Source organism: Tigriopus californicus, chromosome 7 (assembly GCF_007210705.1).
Source record: "Tigriopus californicus strain San Diego chromosome 7, Tcal_SD_v2.1, whole genome shotgun sequence".
Taxonomy (NCBI): domain Eukaryota; kingdom Metazoa; phylum Arthropoda; class Copepoda; order Harpacticoida; family Harpacticidae; genus Tigriopus; species Tigriopus californicus.
In genome coordinates this window covers 7061710-7081763 of record NC_081446.1, presented here as the reverse complement: position 1 = coordinate 7081763, position 20054 = coordinate 7061710, and the positions used below count along the sequence as shown (strand labels likewise).

Sequence of the window (20054 nt, the reverse complement as noted above, 5' to 3'; positions counted from 1 at the left end):
TTTAAAACAGGCAACGCAAAGTTTTCTTGACTCCCGAGGATTTCCCCTAAATGGCAATGAAATTGGATGGGAAACAAACTCGCCACGATTGGAAGGAAATTTAGCCGTCAAAGGATCGATGAATCGCCCAGACTATTTGAGACCCTCTCAACAAATTCGTATCTTGACTAAGACAATTGTCAGAAGCATTTGTTTGTGGTGGTTAGCTGGCAAGCTGGTTGGCTAATTGGTCACACAGAACAGGGTATGGCTGAATGGGAGCCAATCTCTTCTAACAACTCACAGTAGTTTTGTTTTTGTTTTGTTAAATCCTCAACTGTTTCCATCCTTCAATAGGCACGCTACAACTGTTGCTTCTTTTTCTCAACTACTATTCTTACTCCACAACAACTACTACTACTATTACTCCTACCGTTGTTACTACTACTGCTGCTGCTGCTGCTGCTTACTCGCTCTGCTCGCAAAGCAAGAAGATAGAAATCTATTGATGCATCATGAGTTCAACCCCACGTATTAATGTTTTGTATGTCCACTTATACGACCGACTATCAACTACAAACATGGTAGCCTGATAACAACCATGACGAGCAGCATCCAACCTCGATGGTAGACATTTGGCTCTTTTGTAGAGCAGAAGTCGGTCATCTTGGTGTCCCAACACCCAACCTCACAGCAGCTTGACCAAATACGTATTTGTTTGTATGTCTGAAGAAGATAAAAATCCTGTTTTATGCTGATGAGATGCTCTGGTTGCTGGTCGCTGCTTGTGGTTCCTTGTGAGATGAGTGGTTGCTTCTCTCTCACTTACACACACGAACACGAAACCATCCACTGGTAATGTAGATGGTCCTAAGAAAACACCGTACATTTTTAATTATCTCTGCTATTCCACAATTACCAAACTTCGTTGAAAACCATGCATCTGTTTTGTGTGTGGTATTTTTGGTTGATGTCTTCAACTATTTCTACTACTACTACTACTACTTCTTCTGCCACAGTTACTACAAGTTCTCACCAGTATTTAACGACCAAAACCATGACCCTCCACTGTCCATCCCGTCTTGGGTCATTCTCCGGGACTCGGTTGGTTGCACTCAACCCCACCTAAACAAACCCCTATCCTCCCCAAGTAATCCGTGGTGCTGCCTGATTGTGCTTTGAATCAACTCGTAAAACGGAGTAAGAGTTTCCATTTCTACTCCCTTATCAACCTCTAATCACATCAAGATAAAAATCCATATTTGTAGAGTCGGCCTCTCGCAGAGCGCTTCTCTCTCTCTCTTTCTCACTTATCTCTCGAATGTAGTGTCCCATAGTGCATTGTGATTCACCGCCATCTCATACATTGGTTGTTTATACATATAATGTAATGAGCAATGGTTCTACTTTCATTTGCCACATGCAGTGCTCAAAGTTGTAAGTGTGCTCAAAGTTGTAAGTGTTCTTGCATGATTGATTGAATATCCTCCTTCGAGGTGAAAACATTCCTTCCAGTCGTTACTCCAGCCACTAAAGTGTGTCAAAACAGGACGACTATTTTTTCAAATCAATCCACAAACTAATCCAGCAAATCGTGCCTCAATTTTATCGTTGTGCTTATTATCCTTTGTGCCGAGGTGTCAAGTGTAACGGAATCAGAGAGAGAAAGAAAGATAGAAAAAGTCTTTATCCTTAGATTTCCAGTGCCTCTGAAGCGAGATCAAGGAGCTCAAACACCTTGGGTATCGTGAGAAACCTTTTGTGGTAGCCGATCTCCCGAGATTTCAAGAAAATGGGTCGAAAAGTCTCATTGAGCTCAATATGGTCGGATGAAATTCTGTACGTAGTGAGACTTTTTTTCTTGTGATCCGTAGTTTCTGGAAAGTTGCGGTAAGCTCTGAAACCCCTTTCCCTTCACCCAATCAAGATAAAATCGCTGATAGTGTTGATTCCTCAACTTGTGAGCACTCCATTTAGTATGTATGGTGCTGCCCACGGCAAATCACCCGGCCAATGCGGGATTGCTTTAGTATATCTTCCAGGAAATTGTGATCGTGATAAAGCAGAGAAATTGTACCGGTGAAAGAGAAATTCCTTTCCTTTCCTGTGAACGTCGAATTAGCGAGCTCCACTGGGCCTAATTCTTTGATCCTCAGGAGTTGGTCCGTTATATATTCTCCCAAGTGCAAGTTATGTGCTTGGTGAAAGAGAAATCAGTGCCCGATTCCTTGGAAGTCCTCATCAGGGCTACCCGTTGCTGCAAGGCTTTTACGTTTCCAATTCGGATCGAACCACATCCAACTTGGCGAGCTCCACAAGGGCCCAAGCTTGGTAAGAGTCTTCCATTTATGCCTCAAACCTCGCTTGTAAATTTGTTGCAGTTCCATCACGCAGTTAATGTTATTTACTGGCGTAAGCCATTGCCTCAACTCAGCCTAGGCTCAAAACTACCTCTCCTCAAGCCCATTTAAGTCAACCCTGGCGAGCTCCTTTGGGCCCAGGTTGGTAAGCTATTGATAGCATGATTTTTCGCAAGCTATGATTTGCCTGGCGAGCTCCGCATGGGCCCAGGAATTATGTCCTCTATTGATATACTGTGTTCTCTTTTGATGTCAGGAGTCTTGGTACAATTTTCTCCTATTGAATGAAATATCTTGTTTAGATATCCCCTGGTGAGCTCCATAGGGCCCAGGAATACTTTGTGTCGTAATGCAATAGTTTATTTGCCAATTGGCAAGGCAAAGTTTTGCCCCAACAATATTCTCGGCAATCTTGCAGACGAGGATATCGGGGGATGCCCCACAGGACTCCAGTTGACTCTTTTCTGAACATGGCATTGATTGCGGTGGAGACTCCTTGTCCTGACAGCAAACAATGGTAAGCCGCTTGGTTGGCCAATTCTCCCCATCTCTTAAATTCCAGTTGTCTGGCGAGCTCCTTTGGGCCCAGATCGACCTGATCCCGCAATGCCAAGAGTCATTTGTTTTAAATCCTACCGACACTCTCAAAGGAACACAGTCATTAACTACTACCGTAGATCAATGAGGACCTCGCCGTTTACTTCTAAGGGCATAAGGCATTTCACGGTTGCTTTGACAAGTAAGTGTCAGATATTACCCACGAACGAGGAAGATTTGAGATTTTGCAGAACGAGGCATTTAGTTTATACCAATTCTGGCGAGCTCCAAACGGGCCCAGATCCCAAGAGTCCAATTCTCTGAATATCTTGGAACCAACGGCTATCCCTACTAATCCTGACGGAGTTCGGTGGGCCGTAGGCAACTTGGCGTGGGCCACATACCCATTTCATAACCAAAGCGTCAAGTAAGTGGTTATCTCTTCCTTGGGAAGCAACCATGGTTTTCGGTCTTACAGAATGCTCGAAAAAGAACGTGTCTGGTGAGCTCCACTTGGGCCCAGACCTTGACAGGCCTCACTTTAAACTTCCCGGATTATAATCGTCCCCATCTTCCCGTCACCCGTGAGCAGGGTTAAGATCCAATCTGCAATCGAATTTGAATCTCTTTTTGGTCATGAGATGAGAGGAATCTTTCAATCTACTGAGTAAGTGGTTTATCTCCCATTCGTGCAAAGATGGTTTTCAGTTCTTCCAGACAGCAGAGCGCTCTCTCAAGTTGTCATCTGGATAGTTCTTCAGTCTGGTGAGCTCCGTCTGGGCCCAGGCACCGGATCTCTACTCCCAACGAGGGATATTTTAGGCGTGTCAATTCTTGTGGCTGTGAATACACCGTAGGTGTCTGTTTTGGCGAGCTCCACTTTGGGCCCAATCATCTGGATGGATCCAGACGAGGTGAACAGGGGCACATGTGGTGGGGGGATGACCACACAATATTCTTGGGCCGTATTTCAGTTTTGTCACAAGATCCTCTTCTAAGCAAGTTAGCGTATCTACGAGGCGACCACTTACCCCAACATCTGCGGAACAGTCGACCCAATCCGCAAAGTAAGCAAATAGGCCTAGGTCACAACCCACGTATTGTGAATCTTTCAGTGACTGTGGGCAGTCTGGCGAGCTCCGCAAGGGCCCAGACCTAGAGGCGTGGCCTAGCAACACATCTGTATTCCCCCTCCCTTGAGTACGTCTATTGCGTCGCCCGTCACGTCCCAATAATCAGTCTATCCAAATATCGACATTAGAGGACATCGTTAACTAATTGGTCTTTGGTCAGCTTCGTCATGGAAAGGATCACGAATGCAAGCAGTCCTCGCCATTCCCTGGAGGCTACACGTAGGCTAATCTTTATATCTTCATCTTTTCACACTTATCCAGGACCTGCCTTTGCACGATTTCAATCTCAAACTTCCCGTTGGTTTTATCACCACGGACCTGTTCCACCGACCACCCACTCGATTTAGTGGATAAGGCTGTAAATCTCTCAAGCGACGAGCTTTCCGAGGCACTAATTGAATCCAAGCCAGTTCTGTTAACCCTGGAAAGTTGAAGTACCAGAGGCTTGCTTCTATTGGCCATGAAGCAAGCAATGGGCAACGCAAAAATTTGACTGAGTTTAGTCAATTGCACACAAATTGAGAAGCCATAGATGCCTGGCGTGGGGAACAAGATACCTAAACCTAGCAAAAGAAATCTCTTCTCAGCCTCCCACCACCTTTGCTCTGCGTGGAACCAATCATTTCGAGGTCGATTAGGAGTTTGGGTACAACATTAATGCAAGTAGTGGTCGGTACTTGGTGATGCTTAAATCGGTTTGATGTAACGACCCTTCTATGCGCAAGAGCCTCTCATCACCCCCTATATCCTCATTACGGAATGAGGAATCCTTGAGTCCCTTTACTGCAGTATCAATCGTGCCAAATGCCATGTAGAACCTTGCCCATTTACCACGTCAGATCACCATTCTGACCGCTTGGTTATGACGATAGGCACTCATTTTTAACCGAGCTTGCAAATACCAGTTGCCCAATGCCTTGACAAGAGGTGAAACCAACGCCGCTGTGGCTTCAACCTCCAAGTTGCAATGGTCCCGCCCATCGCGATTCGTACGCATCTTTGCCCCATCATCTCTGGCGTTGTTGCAATTTCAATCTAACAATAGTCACCAAGAATGAATGACGTAAAGGATGTGAGGGGGTTCCAATCCAAAAATGATATCAAAATCCTAGGCCAAAATGGGTTTTCATCTTCGTTTGTAAGGCCGATTCAGTCGATCTGGCGAGCTCTTCGAATGGGCCCAGATGGAAGAGTCCTGATTGAAAAGCATATTCCTCGTAACCAGAATCCTCCTCAAGGGGTCTTTCCCGTAAGGCGGAAATGACTCGAATTTCCATTCTAGCCTTTATAGGCTTTCAGTAGGCTGGTGCCGGAAGAGTGAAGACTGGTTGCCGAAGAAGGATCGTGATCCAAGTCAAGAACATTTTTTTCAACAGCGAAAAATCACTTTTGTTGGTGAGCTCCATATGGGCCCATCAAGAGTGACATGGACAGAAGAGACCGTGAAAACGGTTCCAATGGAAAATGATGATCATCGATGTTATCCCCACAGCTCCTCTTCTCCACTCTTGTTCTTCTCCTTGGTCGTCTTTCGTGTTTCATCGTTTTGGTAGTGTTAACCTTTCCAAGTCTCATCTTCAGAAAGTTGTCTCCTTTAATTTGAGGGCTTTGATCATCCTAGTCAATTAAAAGTATCGTCAAGGAGCTGTGGAGCGGTAAAATCAAGCAATGGACTGGGTTTGGAAGAAATGAAGACTGGTCGCCGAAGAAGGATTTGCCTCCAATATTCATGTATGGTCTTGCAAGGATGGGTTCGTCTCCTTGGTCCCTATTTTTGAACAAAATCCGGCGAGCTCGTGCAAAGGGCCCGGATTTCCTTGGAGCTCGTCACGACTTTACTCTGGTCATGGGGATGAGAGCTCCTTTAATCCAAGTAAGTATTCTGATTTTCTAATTGTTGGGGACATTTTGCCATGTTTTCTTTTTTACCATTAATTTCATCCATCAATTTTTCTGGCATAGACGTAGTTGGAATTTTTGGTAACCAATGCGAGACTGTCATTTACTTTTCTCTTTCAGATCTTGGTGATGTAAGATTCGGTCCTCTTTAAATCACCAGGCATTTGGATGGGTGGTTTTACTCCGGGTACTCCGGTTTCCACCCCATGATTGAGTAAAATATAAACGTGGAAAATGCAAAAAGCAAGAAAGCTAGTTTTATTGCAAAGAGAAATAAATTTATTAATTCCATCCTGTTTGTTTATGTCCGCTGTTATTTTATATCTTTGTTCATGGATTTGGATTGTGATCGATCGAGGAACTTTACTCGAACTGGACGGTCAGGAAAGAGGAGAGTGTGGTAGATTTGGTCCATATCTTCTCCTACTGGATATGACAAGATGAAGCGTCTGAGAAGAGTTGCCAACACAACGTATAAATCTTGCTCAGCAAACCTGTAGCGATGAAAAAAAAGAAGACAAATAAAATTTGCGAAATCGACATATTTCTGCTGAGTAATCATGAGTTAGGGGGTAAAAAGTTAACACGCGTGTCTCACCTTCGCCCAGCACACATTCGTGTCCCATGCCCGAAAGGGGTTAATAAATAAGGATGAACAAGATTAGAGTCCTTTCGATCTTCACTGATTCGCAACCAACGTTCGGGCAAGTGAGCACTAGGATTGGGGAACCAACGAGAATCTCTGAAATGAACCAAGGGATTGAGATCCACATGAGTTCCTGCGGGAATGTGATAGCCCGACAACTCCATGTCTTCTTCGGTGTATCTAGACACCTCTGTTCCATTCGGCCAAAGTCTAAAAGCAAAACCAAGAAAGAAACGATTACACAATAGGTACGGTTCGGATGAAACCTGAACCACTTGCCTGAACGTTTCTTTTACAAACGCTTTGAGGAAGACCATTTTGCTAATGTGCTCCTCCGTGACCGCCTCAGATTTGCCCACAATGGAATTGATTTCTTCGTAAAGCTTATCCTGCGCTGGTCTATTAGTCGCTAGGGCATACAGATTAAACAGTAAGGTAGGGGTTGTGGTGCTGAGACCGTCCGAAAATAGGGACAAGCAAATCACGGTGACATCTTTCAGGCTGGAAAAAAGATCAGTTGGTTGTCAGGTCCTTTTACGACCGACGGTAAGTGAGTTGGTTTTGTTATTCTTGTCGGGCGTCGTCGACTTGCCTCAGTTCCTCTCTGGAGAGAAGATATCGCAAAAGATGGAACTGACCCTCTCGAAGGGTGGCTCCTTCAATAGCATCTTTCAGGCGCAACAGAGCATCGTCCACTAATTGAATAGCTTTCGAATAGAAGAAATCCTCGGCGCGAACTAATTGCCGCCATTTGGGCGTGGACGCGTACTTGTAGAACGGCATGGATAACTTCAAAAGTCCGGAGAGCTGAGACATGTGAATAGCATGGTTAGTGCTCAACAGATGGCGTGGGTATGAAGCATGTGCGCGAATACCTTAAAAATCGAGGCATTGGCCTCGACCATTTGCCGTCCGAACTCTTCATCGTCCGTATTTGAAGCCAGGCAGCCTAGTCGGTGATCAAAAACTAAAGCAGCCGCGTTCTCCAACGACCAGCGACCAATTTCCAATCGGAGATCGTTGACTTCGCTGGTGGTGTAGCGAATCCGATTAATCCGCAGGGCCAAATCTTGAGCAATCTGGTTGACCACGGGCAAATGAAATTGTACCTGTAAACGAATGCGAATGGCTGAGTGTCGGTCACAGCGTGGCTCCCCAATTCAACCAAGAGAAAGAGGAGACTTGGTGTGTTGGTGATGATGTGGGTCCCACATCCCTCCCAGGGACCGTGGATTGGACGCACCTCCTTGGGCCTCAGCATCTTCTGCTGAGAATTGGCGCGCAATCGATACCACTCGGCTCCGTTGGTGTTTCCCAATCCCAAGGACATTTGCTTTTGTTGTCGGTACATTTGCGTGGTTTCTTGCAAGGGCGGCACCAACGGCCATTTGCCCTCTTGCGAGTACACGCATTGAATATCCGAGGGCTCGAATACATGGACGATGACGCGCCCACCGATGCTCTGCTTCACCACGGGTCCATAAGTCCGGTAGAGGGATTGTAGCGCCTCGTGGTACTTGAACTTATTGAAAGGGCCTACCCAGTTGTTGTACTGGTAAAGATTGCCAATCAGCGGGTACGTGGAGGGACCCGGAATTCGGGCCAAGGCTTGGGTGGCCATGTGAACAACGGATCAACAACCAACCTATCTATCCACCCCCTCAGTCCCCGGGAGAGTGATGGATGGACGGATGGATTCAGAAACCATTTACTCAGGCCACGGGAGGACCCTCAAGGGCGTGATAATAGTCAAAGAATTTCTCACAGCCCGGGCAGACCGGACGGACCGGGCGAAGAGCGGACTCGTAGACCCGTTCTATTTATGGACTGGAAACACATTGGTGCGAGGTATCCCTGTCTTCCCTATCTTGAAGATCGATCCAATGGAGACGACGTGACAAAACGAGGACTTGTTTCTTATCTACTCAAACCGGATTGGCCACATCTCACCCACTCGTCTGGGACCCTTCTGCCACTTTCGATGATTGTGCTGGACCACCGGACCGCCGGGGCTGAAAGGAGCCGGGGCCAGAGAGCCAGGAGTCCACCCAGTGGTAGCTCGGGGTAAGGCAAAAAAGGTGGGTAGGTGGGAAGGTTTAGGTAGGTATAGTTAGTTAGTCAGTCAGTCAGTCAGTCAGTCAGTCAGTTAATCGGTCGGTCGATCGGTCGGTTCTCAAGTGTTTCACCATTGACCCTATCTATCTTTCTTCTGTCCGGGTCTTCATTCATCATTCCCCCGGTTGATTGACACGCATCTCGGGTAAAAATGAGAGGGGTGTGCTTCCTAGCTTGACTTCGAGCCAGAGCCCACGGGCTAGAGGAGGCTTAGCGGCCGGTCCGGGCAGAGGAGAGCGGGTAAACAAGGAGGGACGAGCTCGGATCTGTTCAGGTCGTTCAGCGGCCTTAGGTCACAACATGTGAGATCAATGTAAACAAAGTCTGTCATTGGTTGAACGTCCGGGCAAGCAAGGTCAAAGAAGTAAGCCATCCCTGTCAAAGTAAAAAGGCGAAAAAAGCGGGCAATTCAAGCTGAACGGAAATCCTCATTTTCAAGCTCAGAGTTTCAGATGTTCCAGTTCAATGACTTTGTTCAAAAATGTTACAACGATATGAATTTTTGGTGGAGGATTCAGAATCAATTGCAATTACAATCTTATTTGCATCATACTTAGAGCCAGAAGGAAAAATCGTTCAGACTCGTTTCGACTTAAGTACATAGGGGCGATCCCTCACAGTCACAGTACATGAGAAAAAGGGTACTGATTCCGCAATCCTGAAACCAAATGTCCCTTGGGGAATCCGTGTGCTCATTGGCATGGGACCTCATATGGACTAAGGACAGGTCCATGCAAAATGTCAGCTCATTTCGCCCACTGTTTGGGAAAATAGGACCTGCAACTTTCCAATTTTGAGCTCTCATAACTCGGTCAATTTTCATGTGATGACGTCAAACAAGTTGGTTCCTTAATTGCAAGAGAATGGTCTACAATTTGGCAAAACCCAATTTTGCAAAAAAAAACCAGGTAAACGAACAGACAACACTTTCTCTGGGGCCAAAATATGGAGTAACTTGGTATTCACTTCATTCTGCATTATTTGATCGTTGCAGACTCAACAGCGTTATCATGACGATCAGAGCTTTAAAAATCTGGAAAGCAGCTGAACAGTTTTGGAATCCTGAGACTCAGGGCTACAACTCGTATTTGTAAATTTTTTCCATTAGGCCACTCCCAAAGGACGAGTTGCAAGCAATGTCGAAACCAAATTAATGCCTCAAATCGACCATTTGGAATCACGGCGAAGGAATACCCCGGGTCGACCCGCCAATAACATATGATTTGCTCAGTTGGCAATTCTCATTTCAAAACCGTAGAAAAAATTTCCGTCACTCAAAGGACAGCCTTACCAGAGGGGACCAAAGTTGAGCTAGAACCAAATGATGCCTCAAGTCTTTGACTGCCTATTTCTCAGTCCTCTGGCCTTTTTCTAATCTTTCAAACGCTTGGACGGCTTGGTCTTAGTCTTCAAAGCCCAAGTATTTCAATGAATTGCCAATCTGAGATATCATAGGCTCATGAGAACCGTTTGATAGAGGTCGAAACTACCAACGGATTTTACAACTGTGAGGAATCACTGCCGTTGGGGAAACACGCTCCACGCCCAGAATTCTTGCTCCACAAGTATGAAATTCGAAGGCACGTCAATTACCAGGAATATCATTGTGTCTATTTAGTCATCAAGCCAGAAATTCAATCTTCAGCAAAAACCCTTGCCTCTATACTGCCCCCATTCCAATGAAAGACACCAATTTGACCCCGTCAGCGGCCATTGAAACATTTTTATCAAAACGTAAAAGCATTTGAAATTAACTTTGTTAATTTGTCAAATTTTGTTAAATTTGTCAATGATAAGATTACAATGTACCTAAAATGTGACATTTTTCTCTCTGGACACGGGGAACATGCGACAATTGCCTGCATAGAGGTTTTTTTAAATAGAACTCATATACATCAATGAAGTCCTCGAAAGTTCTATGATATGAACCTGGTTTCAAATTCAACATGCCATAATGATTGATTGAATGGACTCTTGACTAGATGAAAGCAGCGTATTTGAAACAAATGATTAGAGACAATTGCCTGCAAAGAGGTTTTTACATAGAATGAATATAAGTCAATGATGTGCTCGATAGTTCAACGATTTGAACATTGACTTAAACACAATATGCCATAAGGCTTGATTGAATGCACTTTTAACTCGATATGGGCGGCAAATTTTAAATTAAAATGTAGACGCAATTGTCTGAGTTATAACTTCAAAGTATAATTTGCATAAATCAATGATGAACGTGATAGTTCTATAATATGATTAGGGATCTAAGTTCAATTTGCCATAGGGCTTGATTGAATGCACTCTTAACTTGATATGTCTTTATGTGATTATGGATTTCAGCTCAATTTGCAATAAGGCTTGATTGAATGCACTCTTAACTCGATATGGGCGGCAAATTTTAAAATAAAATGTAGACGCAATTGTCTGAGTTATAGCTTCAAAATATAATTTGCATAAATCAATGATGAACGTGATAGTTCTATAATATGATTATGGATCTAAGCTCAATTTTCCATAAGGCTTGATTGAATGCACTCTTAACTCGATATAGGAGGCAAATTTGAATCAAATATGAAGACGGATTTGCTGGTATTGCGGATTTCAAATATGATTAATGTAAATGAATGATATACGCGATAGTTCCATGATATGGGCACGGATTTAAACTCAATATGCCATTAGAATTGTTTGAATGGACCCTTGACTCGCTTTGAACTTGAACATAAAATCTAGAGACAATCGCCTGCAGTAAGATTTCATAAGACAACTTATATACATAAATGAGATGTACCTCGAGAGTTATATGATATGAACATGGATTTAAAGTCAATGTGAATTACAAATAATTGATGTAAATCAATGATGACCTCGATAGTTTTTTGATATGAACATGCATTAAGCTCAATTTACCATGAGATATGATTGAATGCACTCTTAATTCGATATAGGCATGCCAAAGAGATTCCGCACTGTTTTAAAATCCCCTTGACAGTTTCGGCCTCGATCAAAACGGCTCTTATGAGTGTATAATTGCGCAAAGTCTCCATCTGTAGACATATTTGGGCTTTTATGGCTATGACCAAGTTGTCCAAGCCTTTGAAAGGCTTGAAAAAGTCACACCGTTACAAAAAAAGGCTGTCAAATATTTGAGGAGTCACTAAGTTTCGGCCCAACTTTGATCAAAACTTGAAAGGCTGTCTTTTGAGTGATTGAAAATATGTTTACAGTCTCGAAATCAGGAGCACCAGGTCAACTAATCATATCTTGTGAAGGCGTTGATCTGGGGCGTTCCATGGCTGTAATTCGAATAGCTAGACTTGAGGCATCAATTTGGTTTCGGCATGGCTTGCAACTCGTCCCTTGAGACTGGTCGTATCCAAAAACATTTAATGTAGAGATCGCATCCTTTGATCTTAAGATTCTAGTTTTTGTATTTTAAATCTCAAATCGCAATATTTTATGCGTAGAATTTCCCAAACAGACCCATCAAGGATGGCGTTGAAAGATCAATTTAAAGATCTTTGAATTGCGACAGTTTTTTCAAAGCCATCTCTTATTAGTGCACTTATTTAATCAACAGTTTCACACTTCTGGAATCTATGGCCGCAATCCATAACGATCAAATTTTTTTTTGGATTGTTTCCGAGGGAGATCTTGCGAGCCCTGGCAAGACAAAGCTGGTTCCTCAAATCTTTCTTTATGTTTCATGGTCATGAAAAGTGTGAGCTCTACCCCTCAGTAAAACAACCTCAAATGCAAGTTTAAAATGAAAGTTAATATGGGGCATCAACTTAATTTGTTTAGAGCAAAAAGTAAAATTATTGGTTTTGGACTGTTTTGATTAAATCTCATGCCACTCTTTCAAGGAAGACGCTAGAGACCCCAATTTAGGCTATGCCTCACTGAAGTCTTGGCAAGAAAGAAGGAACCACATACATTGAACCAACAACGAATTTGTTCAATGTATAGATCAAATCTATCTATTTGGTTCATGGTCTTAGAAGGGATTGTTATATCTACCCCTCAGTAAAGCAGCATGAAATGTAAGTTTCAAATTGTTTGTAATGTTGTGGACTTGGCTTGATTTTTTGATCTAAAGATATTAAATATTTTCTTTGTGCTGTGTGGATTAAGTCTTGCGCTACTCCTTCAAAGAAAACTCCAAAGACCCCATTTTGAGCCATTTATCATTGAAATCTGCACCAAAAAAGAAAGCACCAAATGCATTGAACATAAACATTGTTCACTCAAAAAAGAGCCAACAAGGTATTCGTGCAATGTTTTCTGTTCAACAACAATTCAATGCAGATGCTACATTATTTTAGCATATCTCGTGCTATCAAAGGGGCCATTAATTTTCTTGATCATTAATAACCCCATGATACATCTAAGAAGCCTAAGGAATTCATGGGTTGGTGATACCCATAGAAAACCAAATAACTAGAATGCTCAAGCTCCACAGGAGTTGTACTGGATGAGCATGATTTCAGGTCAGCTGACGCTGGGTGGCAAGTGACAATCACACTTCGTGAAATCTCCCTTTATTAGGCAAGTTTAATCATTCCCATGAATCGTTCGTTAGTCTTGTTTTTTTTTAATTTCTTGTGATTCGTACAAATATGCATGTTGAAAGAGCGGTATAGTAAAAAAATGCTTTTTGGACATAACACACGCAACATGTTCAAAAGATTGGGACATTAGCACAGCAAATCACATATTCTATTAATTGCCCTTGTTTAGCAACGCATCTCGAAAGTGTAGCAAAATGTATCCGAAATTGCAACGCAATGATGAGGCATTCGGAATTTTGTTTCAATCTCCCAACAATTTGCTTCAATGTGGGGGACGTGATTACACCTTTATGTAATCGAGATAATTCCGGCACCTCTCGAGGTCAGCCTGAACCCAGGCTTGTTCCTTGGGTTTCAGTTAAGTGTTTCCACCACATGGATGAAAATTGCAATTGGAGCCCCCATCATAGCCCCTTCAACGTTTCGGTATTAAAATTGTGGTCGGACAGCTTTCTCTAACCCGTTTTTTTGAAGGGTGCTAGAGGAGATCAATTGCTCGGCAAGGGGTCGTATTAGGAGTTTCAGCTCGGAATTTGCACGCACGGTCAACGATTCAGATTTGTACCATAGTTGCCCTAGGAATTTTGACTACGAACGGAACTTTTTGACACCCAGCGACAGCTGAAACGAAAACATGCAATCGTAGCGCCTTTGATCGATGTATTTATGGGGTTATCTATGGTGATACCCCTTAATTTGAACCTAACCATGGAACTGATAGCTCCGCTCCATGGCCTAACACAACACCAACAGCAATCTTTATTCACTTTGCAAGGGCTATGTATTCTGGAACTTTCATAAGAAATATGATTCCTCATGGCAACTTTGTGCCCACCTGCTTTGCAACTGAGGAATTAGAATCCGGACTAGGGTTTCGGCATGGTTGCCAAAATCAAGGGCTACGAGGTCAGATGAGCTCAAATGATGTTAAAAACCAGTTGCTTTACACTCATATGACCACACATCTGTCCCACAAGAAATTGAACCGGCTCATTACATCAGAAGGGCTTCTTTTTCTTTGTTTTGTTTTTTCACGGGCTTTTCTAAAAGTGACAGGGAATGCAGTCCCCAGTACTAATAAAATGGAAGGTTATAACCTTCCATCTATTCGTCTATTTATTACCTTTCAATCTTTATATGACATTTTGTTCTACCAACGAATTTGAGTTGGCAGACCGAGCTAGTCCTTGAATGAAGGGTTGATCTGGAACGCTATCTAAAAAATTGTCCAAGTATGACTTGAAAGATGCTACCGGATCAACAAGGCCTACGTATTCCCTACGAATATCAGAGGGAAGCAAATTAAACAATGATGGAGCCCGAGAAAGAAGAGAAGTGGATTTCATTGTTCGAACTATCCTGGATTCTTGAGGGCTGGAAGGTGCTTTCAAAACGCACATTAAGCCTCTACGGTCACTAGAATTGACCCTAAACCCTGGGTTGGGACAAAGCTCATGGATAGTATACAGTATCAGAAACCTTTCGTACCTTCTCTGAACACTGTACAGTCCCAACTTTTTTAGCCTCTCCCAATATGAGAGCTCTCTCAATCCTGTGATGTTCCTAGTGAAACATCTTTGGACTTGCTCGACCTTTTGCAAACCTGCTGAACTAATTGGAGCCCAAATGGGTGAGGCATATTCAAGATGTGGCTGGACAACCGACTTGTACAGAGTTAGCATCGTGATGCTGTCTCTGTACTTAAACGTGCGATATATCCAACCACACATTTCAAATGCTTTACCCACCTTCAACTGGATATGCTCATCGAACTTTCCATTATTTTGGAGGACTATACCTAAATCTTTCATTGATGAGACCTGCTCAATATCTTTACCTCCATTATCTACGAGTGGAGTATTTAAAGGAGTTGACCCAAATGTCATTGAGCGGAATTTCATTCCGTTCAGGGCCATATTACTCTCAGTTACCCAAGAGTAGATTCGATCTAAGTCGTTTGCAAGGCTACTGGAATCTTGGACATTCCTACCAGAAACTAACTTTGTATCGTTAGCATAAGAAGCGAGACTGGCGGTAATACTAAGCTTTTGAAGCTGCCAATGAATATTATAAACAAGAGGGGCCCTAAGATCGAACCCTGGGGAACACCTGACTTGACATCATGTATGTCACTAAGGGATCCCTCAACCTTAACCAATTGCTTCCTACCAGAAATGAAACTTTTTAACCAATTGAGAACCTTGCCTTGGATCCCAATCTCATGGAGCCTGTTAACTAAAAGACCATGATCTACCTTGTCAAAGGCCTTGGCAAAGTCGAGATAAACTACATCAACTGATTCATGGCTCTCTAGTCCCTCAATAACCCGCTCAATATGTTCAATCAGTTGGGTAACCGTGCTAAAATGTGCTCGGAACCCATGCTGTCAAGGAGGAAGGACTTCATGAATATCAAGAAATTCAAAAAGTTTAAACTTCAAGATCTTCTCAAAAACCTTCGCAATATTCGAAGTGAGAGAAATCGGCCTATAGTTACTGAGGAGCGACTTATCTCCCCCTTTAAAAAATTGGAACAACGTGAGCTAACTTTAGTGAAGATGGAAACTTGCCCTGATCCAAGATGCAACGCATCAAGTACGAGAAAACAGGAGCGAGAACCAGTGAGCATCTCATCAGAAACTGAGATGTCACGCCATCAGGACCAGGAGAGCTCGAAAGCCTCAAGTCCCTGATGGCCTCTAAAGCATCTTGATCTGTGACTACAAGATCATCTAAACGCTCCGCTTGACTAACCTTGTCAATCTCTCTCTCAACAGACTCATCTTCAGAGCAATGAGCTGTTACTTCCGAACTCAGTGGGGTTGAAAACATACTGGAGAGCTGATCTCCAAGCATGTTAGCCATAGTCTCTACATTGCTAATGGCTGCTCCATCAACCTCAAAAGGCCCAACAGAGTGTTTCATTTTCTCTTAGAGTTCGCATAAGAGAAAAATGCCTTCGGATTCGACCTGACCTCCTGAACCACCTTACTCTCAGTTTGTAACTGGTCATATTCGATGGAGGCCTTAATCTTACCCTGAACTACGTCCAACTTTTTAGGAGACTAGCCACAATTACTGGATTCGAAGTGCTCTTCAGCCTTTTTGCTAGTTTGCAACTCTTTTTGAACAAAGTCTTCCTATCTTTTGGGATTTTTGTCCGTGTCCCATCCTTGGAAACACATTGAGAGATTGCTGGACTGGAGCAAACTTCCTTAAAAACTGAAACTAGGCTAACTAAACGAGGCTACTATTCCCTTGAACTTTGAAATGTGAGGAATCATTTGAACAAAATTTGCTCAGTTGCGTGAATGCCGAAAACCCAATGTATTAAAATCAGATTCCTCGGCAAATGATTCCTCACTGAAGTGATTCTTCAGGGCTTTGAAGGATTTTCAATGTTCTGGGAGAGGGGCTTCATAGGGCATAGAGACCGCCCCTTATAGGCCTACTTTGGACCAAAAGGAATGCCCTAGTTTTCGCGCCGTTTTTGAGATAAGGTAGTGAGGAATCGTTTTGAGGAATCAAAAACCGATTCAGACCAGTTCATAAATTTCAAACCAATGCCATCAGATCCCTTATGTAGTATTGTAAACTTGATGATTGCCCAAATGCAAAAAGCTCCACATTGCCCCTATGCTGGTTTTCACAAGATATTGTTGCTTCTTTCATTTATTGATCATTTATCAAACAAAAATGAGTTGCTAAGATTCGTGAGAAAAGAATCTTTCACATAAATTAAGTTCGCTGAAAAATTGGGCAAAATCAAAATTAGTCGCCCTTGGAAAATGTTAAAATTTTCGAAGTTGCCGAGGATGGGAGTGATGACAAGTGTACTCAAACTTACGCAAATAACATCTTTTTGCATCCTGGGCCCTTAATTCCATTTTTTGCATCCTGAACCTTTATTTGTCTGTTTCACATTTTTATGCCATTTAGGCTTCTTTTGACTGATTTTCTTTGGGCCGAGGCTGGAGGAGCTACTTGTGATAGATTACGTCGACTTTGCGAGCATTGGGTTGGCATTTGGTTGACATCTGGACCCCAAACGGACATACGTTGGGCAATCCAACAACTTCGCAGTTTTCACAAGACGTTGATTTATATTTTCTCTAGACCTTTTGATAAACACCGTTCCGTGAACTATGATTCATCCTGTACATCACTTATCCATTTCATATCAGGATGATGTACTCGATTGTGCACGGAACACAACACAGGGCGTTTATTAGCTTTTGTCAGAAAAGCTCAATTCAGTAATGAAGAAGTGACATAGTGGCCCAATATGAACTTCACTTTACAATTGCCCATGAAACCAATGGTAGAAAAATGATTATCAAACCACAATGTAATATTACCACAAGGAGTTCAGTCAAATTATCTTGATATTGTGTCCATTGGAAATTCTGAGGGCAATAACCACAGTCATGAGGTAAGAAAAAATGACCATCAGTGACATATGTGGCACTTAATGGTTTGAATCCACTACCTCAGTTTTAATGAAGTGCCTGAAATGTATACATTTCTCTTGGTTTGGATTAAAATTTCTGTTCACCAGAGAATAACCAATGAAATGAAGCTATGTAAACCCAAAACAAAAAGCTTTGAAAGTTTTTGGAATTCCTTCAAAATCAGTTATTTTGGGGGGAAATTATGCAAGACCTATCATAGTACTCAAAAAATTTGAACCTTCTCAAAATATCATGATGAAGCTGAGTCTTGAATGTGTAGCAAAATCACCCTAACATCTGTTAAGAAACCCTTGTAGTGATCACAATCTGAACATTGTGAGAGATACCTAATACTGTAGTTATTTAAAGGTTGAACACAAAGATTCGGACATGAAAAATGGTGACTTTCTCAGCGTGTGCAGCTTATTTTTAGAAACCTCAATAATATATAACCATACGTAAGGGTAATACTAATTCATGAAACTATCAAGCAGACCTTTATCCACCTTGAAGGGCCAGAGACCTTACTTTGCTCCTGACCCTAGCCATCAACTTCTGCACGCGGTCAGAATCGACCTTCCTGACTGCTCTTAACCAAATAATATTGCATTCGTCTTTAGATTTTACGGTCAAGTATGTTTTCTTCTTACTCCTCTCACAAATGACCAAGTTTCTTCGATTGGTCGTATTTCTGGGCTCCATTCTTAGGCTGCGGTATTGATTTCATGTTGTTCTTACCATTCCATTCTGCCTTAGCATAGTGACAACTTGCCACTTGGGCCAAAACAATAATGCCTCTACATTAAGTTTTCTTGATTGATGCGATCTGGTCAACTTGAGCTTTCTAGGACCTTAACTCTGACCTTTCTTTGACCTTTTGAACAAAAGATTAAGATTCCTGATTCTCATATCCACATCTCTGCTTGAAAATTGGTGGATTTGTTTTATAAATATCAAGTAACTTTGGTATCATATTTGGGATCGAATGGATCATCATTTTTATCAATTACATGTTTTTCTCCATACTTAGGTTGTTCATGAAGCAGTTTTATACAACAGATTTTGTCAAAGTTTTAACTCCAGCCGATGAAAAAATCAGATGACATACCCTTACAGCCTTTCAGCTGTCACCCATTTTTTTCAAATTGCTCTGACCATCCAAATGCACTCTATGTATGAGAGAAAAGCTATCTTTCAATAAAATGAAGCAGATTTTCCAAGCTTTTCAAGTTTGTGTTTGTTCAAAGATGTATGAATTAGGGCTTAACATGCCTCCCATACTTTGGAAAGTACAGATTGCGAATTAAGTTCTGCAATCAAACTTTTGGAAAGCAATAATTAAATTGCAGTTATTCAATTTTCGATTATTAAGCTGCTCCTAAGACCTCTCAATCAGCCTGAAAGAATCATGCTCTTGTTTTTATTACGACATATCAGTCCATCAGGCATAATAATCTGTATTTGGGACAAATGCAACAAGAAGGTAAAAGGTGCTAGCAAATCCCAATGAACATGAATTTTCCAAAAAACAAATTTATCTCTGATTTCATCAAGAAAGCCCTTGAGACAATGAAGCAAATTCCCATAGTATGTTGCATTAATTCCTCACCATTCAAGAATTGTCATCAAAACAGAAGGAGTCGGATTGAAAAAGCTTTTTGTATTTGGTTCAAATGCTCTTGAATCTCATTTTTCATGAAAAAGATGATTACATAATACCTTCCCAGCCCTAACTGTTCCATATTTTTTGGATTGCAAACCCGCCAGATAATTTTGTTTAGATAGTAAAAGACTCATCATCTTCTTATGAACTTGATTTTGTAGTCCATCATCATGCTTCTTCCAATTCAATTCAAAATTAGATGTTTCTTATTGAAAGAGACTTCATCTGGATATTGAGAAGCTTATTTTTGATTCATTTGCTCATTTTTAGGGAAGAGATTAAGGAAAAGGTAGGCAAGTATCATATTAGGCATTGTATGTCACTTTTACAATTGTCAATATGTGCTCGTTCAAATATGTATGTACCTTGCATTTGTCAACTTTTAAATGAGGGAGGGGCTGTTGAGCCAACCAATACTGGAATTTTCAATACCTACATTCTTAGTTATCAAAACGAACTAATGATATGAAACGAAGAACTGAAAATAGGTCGTGTATCTAAATAACGTATAGCCATTGATGTTTTTGTACTTTCAATGATGAAAGAACCCCTGAAAATGATGTGAAGAGCTCTCTTTCAAGAATACAGAGAGGCTTTCTCTTTCTCCCTTATGGGTCACCCTCTTTTTGCCGTGCGGCATCCAGGTCTTCTATAAATCTATGGACACATCGACGATTTTACAACACACTGGAAATCTTGAATGA

At 42.1% G+C, this 20054-nt stretch overlaps 1 protein-coding gene and 1 long non-coding RNA gene across 2 annotated transcripts; one reads left to right on the top strand and one right to left on the bottom strand.

Moving 5' to 3' along the window:
- Positions 1-8: 8 nt before the first annotated feature.
- Positions 9-6199, top strand: LOC131883625 (uncharacterized). Its single transcript, XR_009373627.1, has 3 exons — positions 9-1179; positions 1676-5882; positions 6029-6199. It is a non-coding gene; the product is annotated as an uncharacterized LOC131883625 (long non-coding RNA).
- Positions 6153-8988, bottom strand: LOC131883624 (probable cytochrome P450 CYP44). The gene is made up of 6 exons (XM_059231138.1): positions 7798-8988; positions 7430-7663; positions 7147-7361; positions 6834-7055; positions 6507-6764; positions 6153-6402 (listed from the first exon to the last, which is right to left on the bottom strand). The coding sequence occupies exons 1-6, from the start codon at positions 8173-8175 to the stop codon at positions 6222-6224; spliced, it is 1488 nt and encodes a 495-aa protein (XP_059087121.1). The 5' UTR covers positions 8176-8988; the 3' UTR covers positions 6153-6221.
- Positions 8989-20054: the final 11066 nt, after the last annotated feature.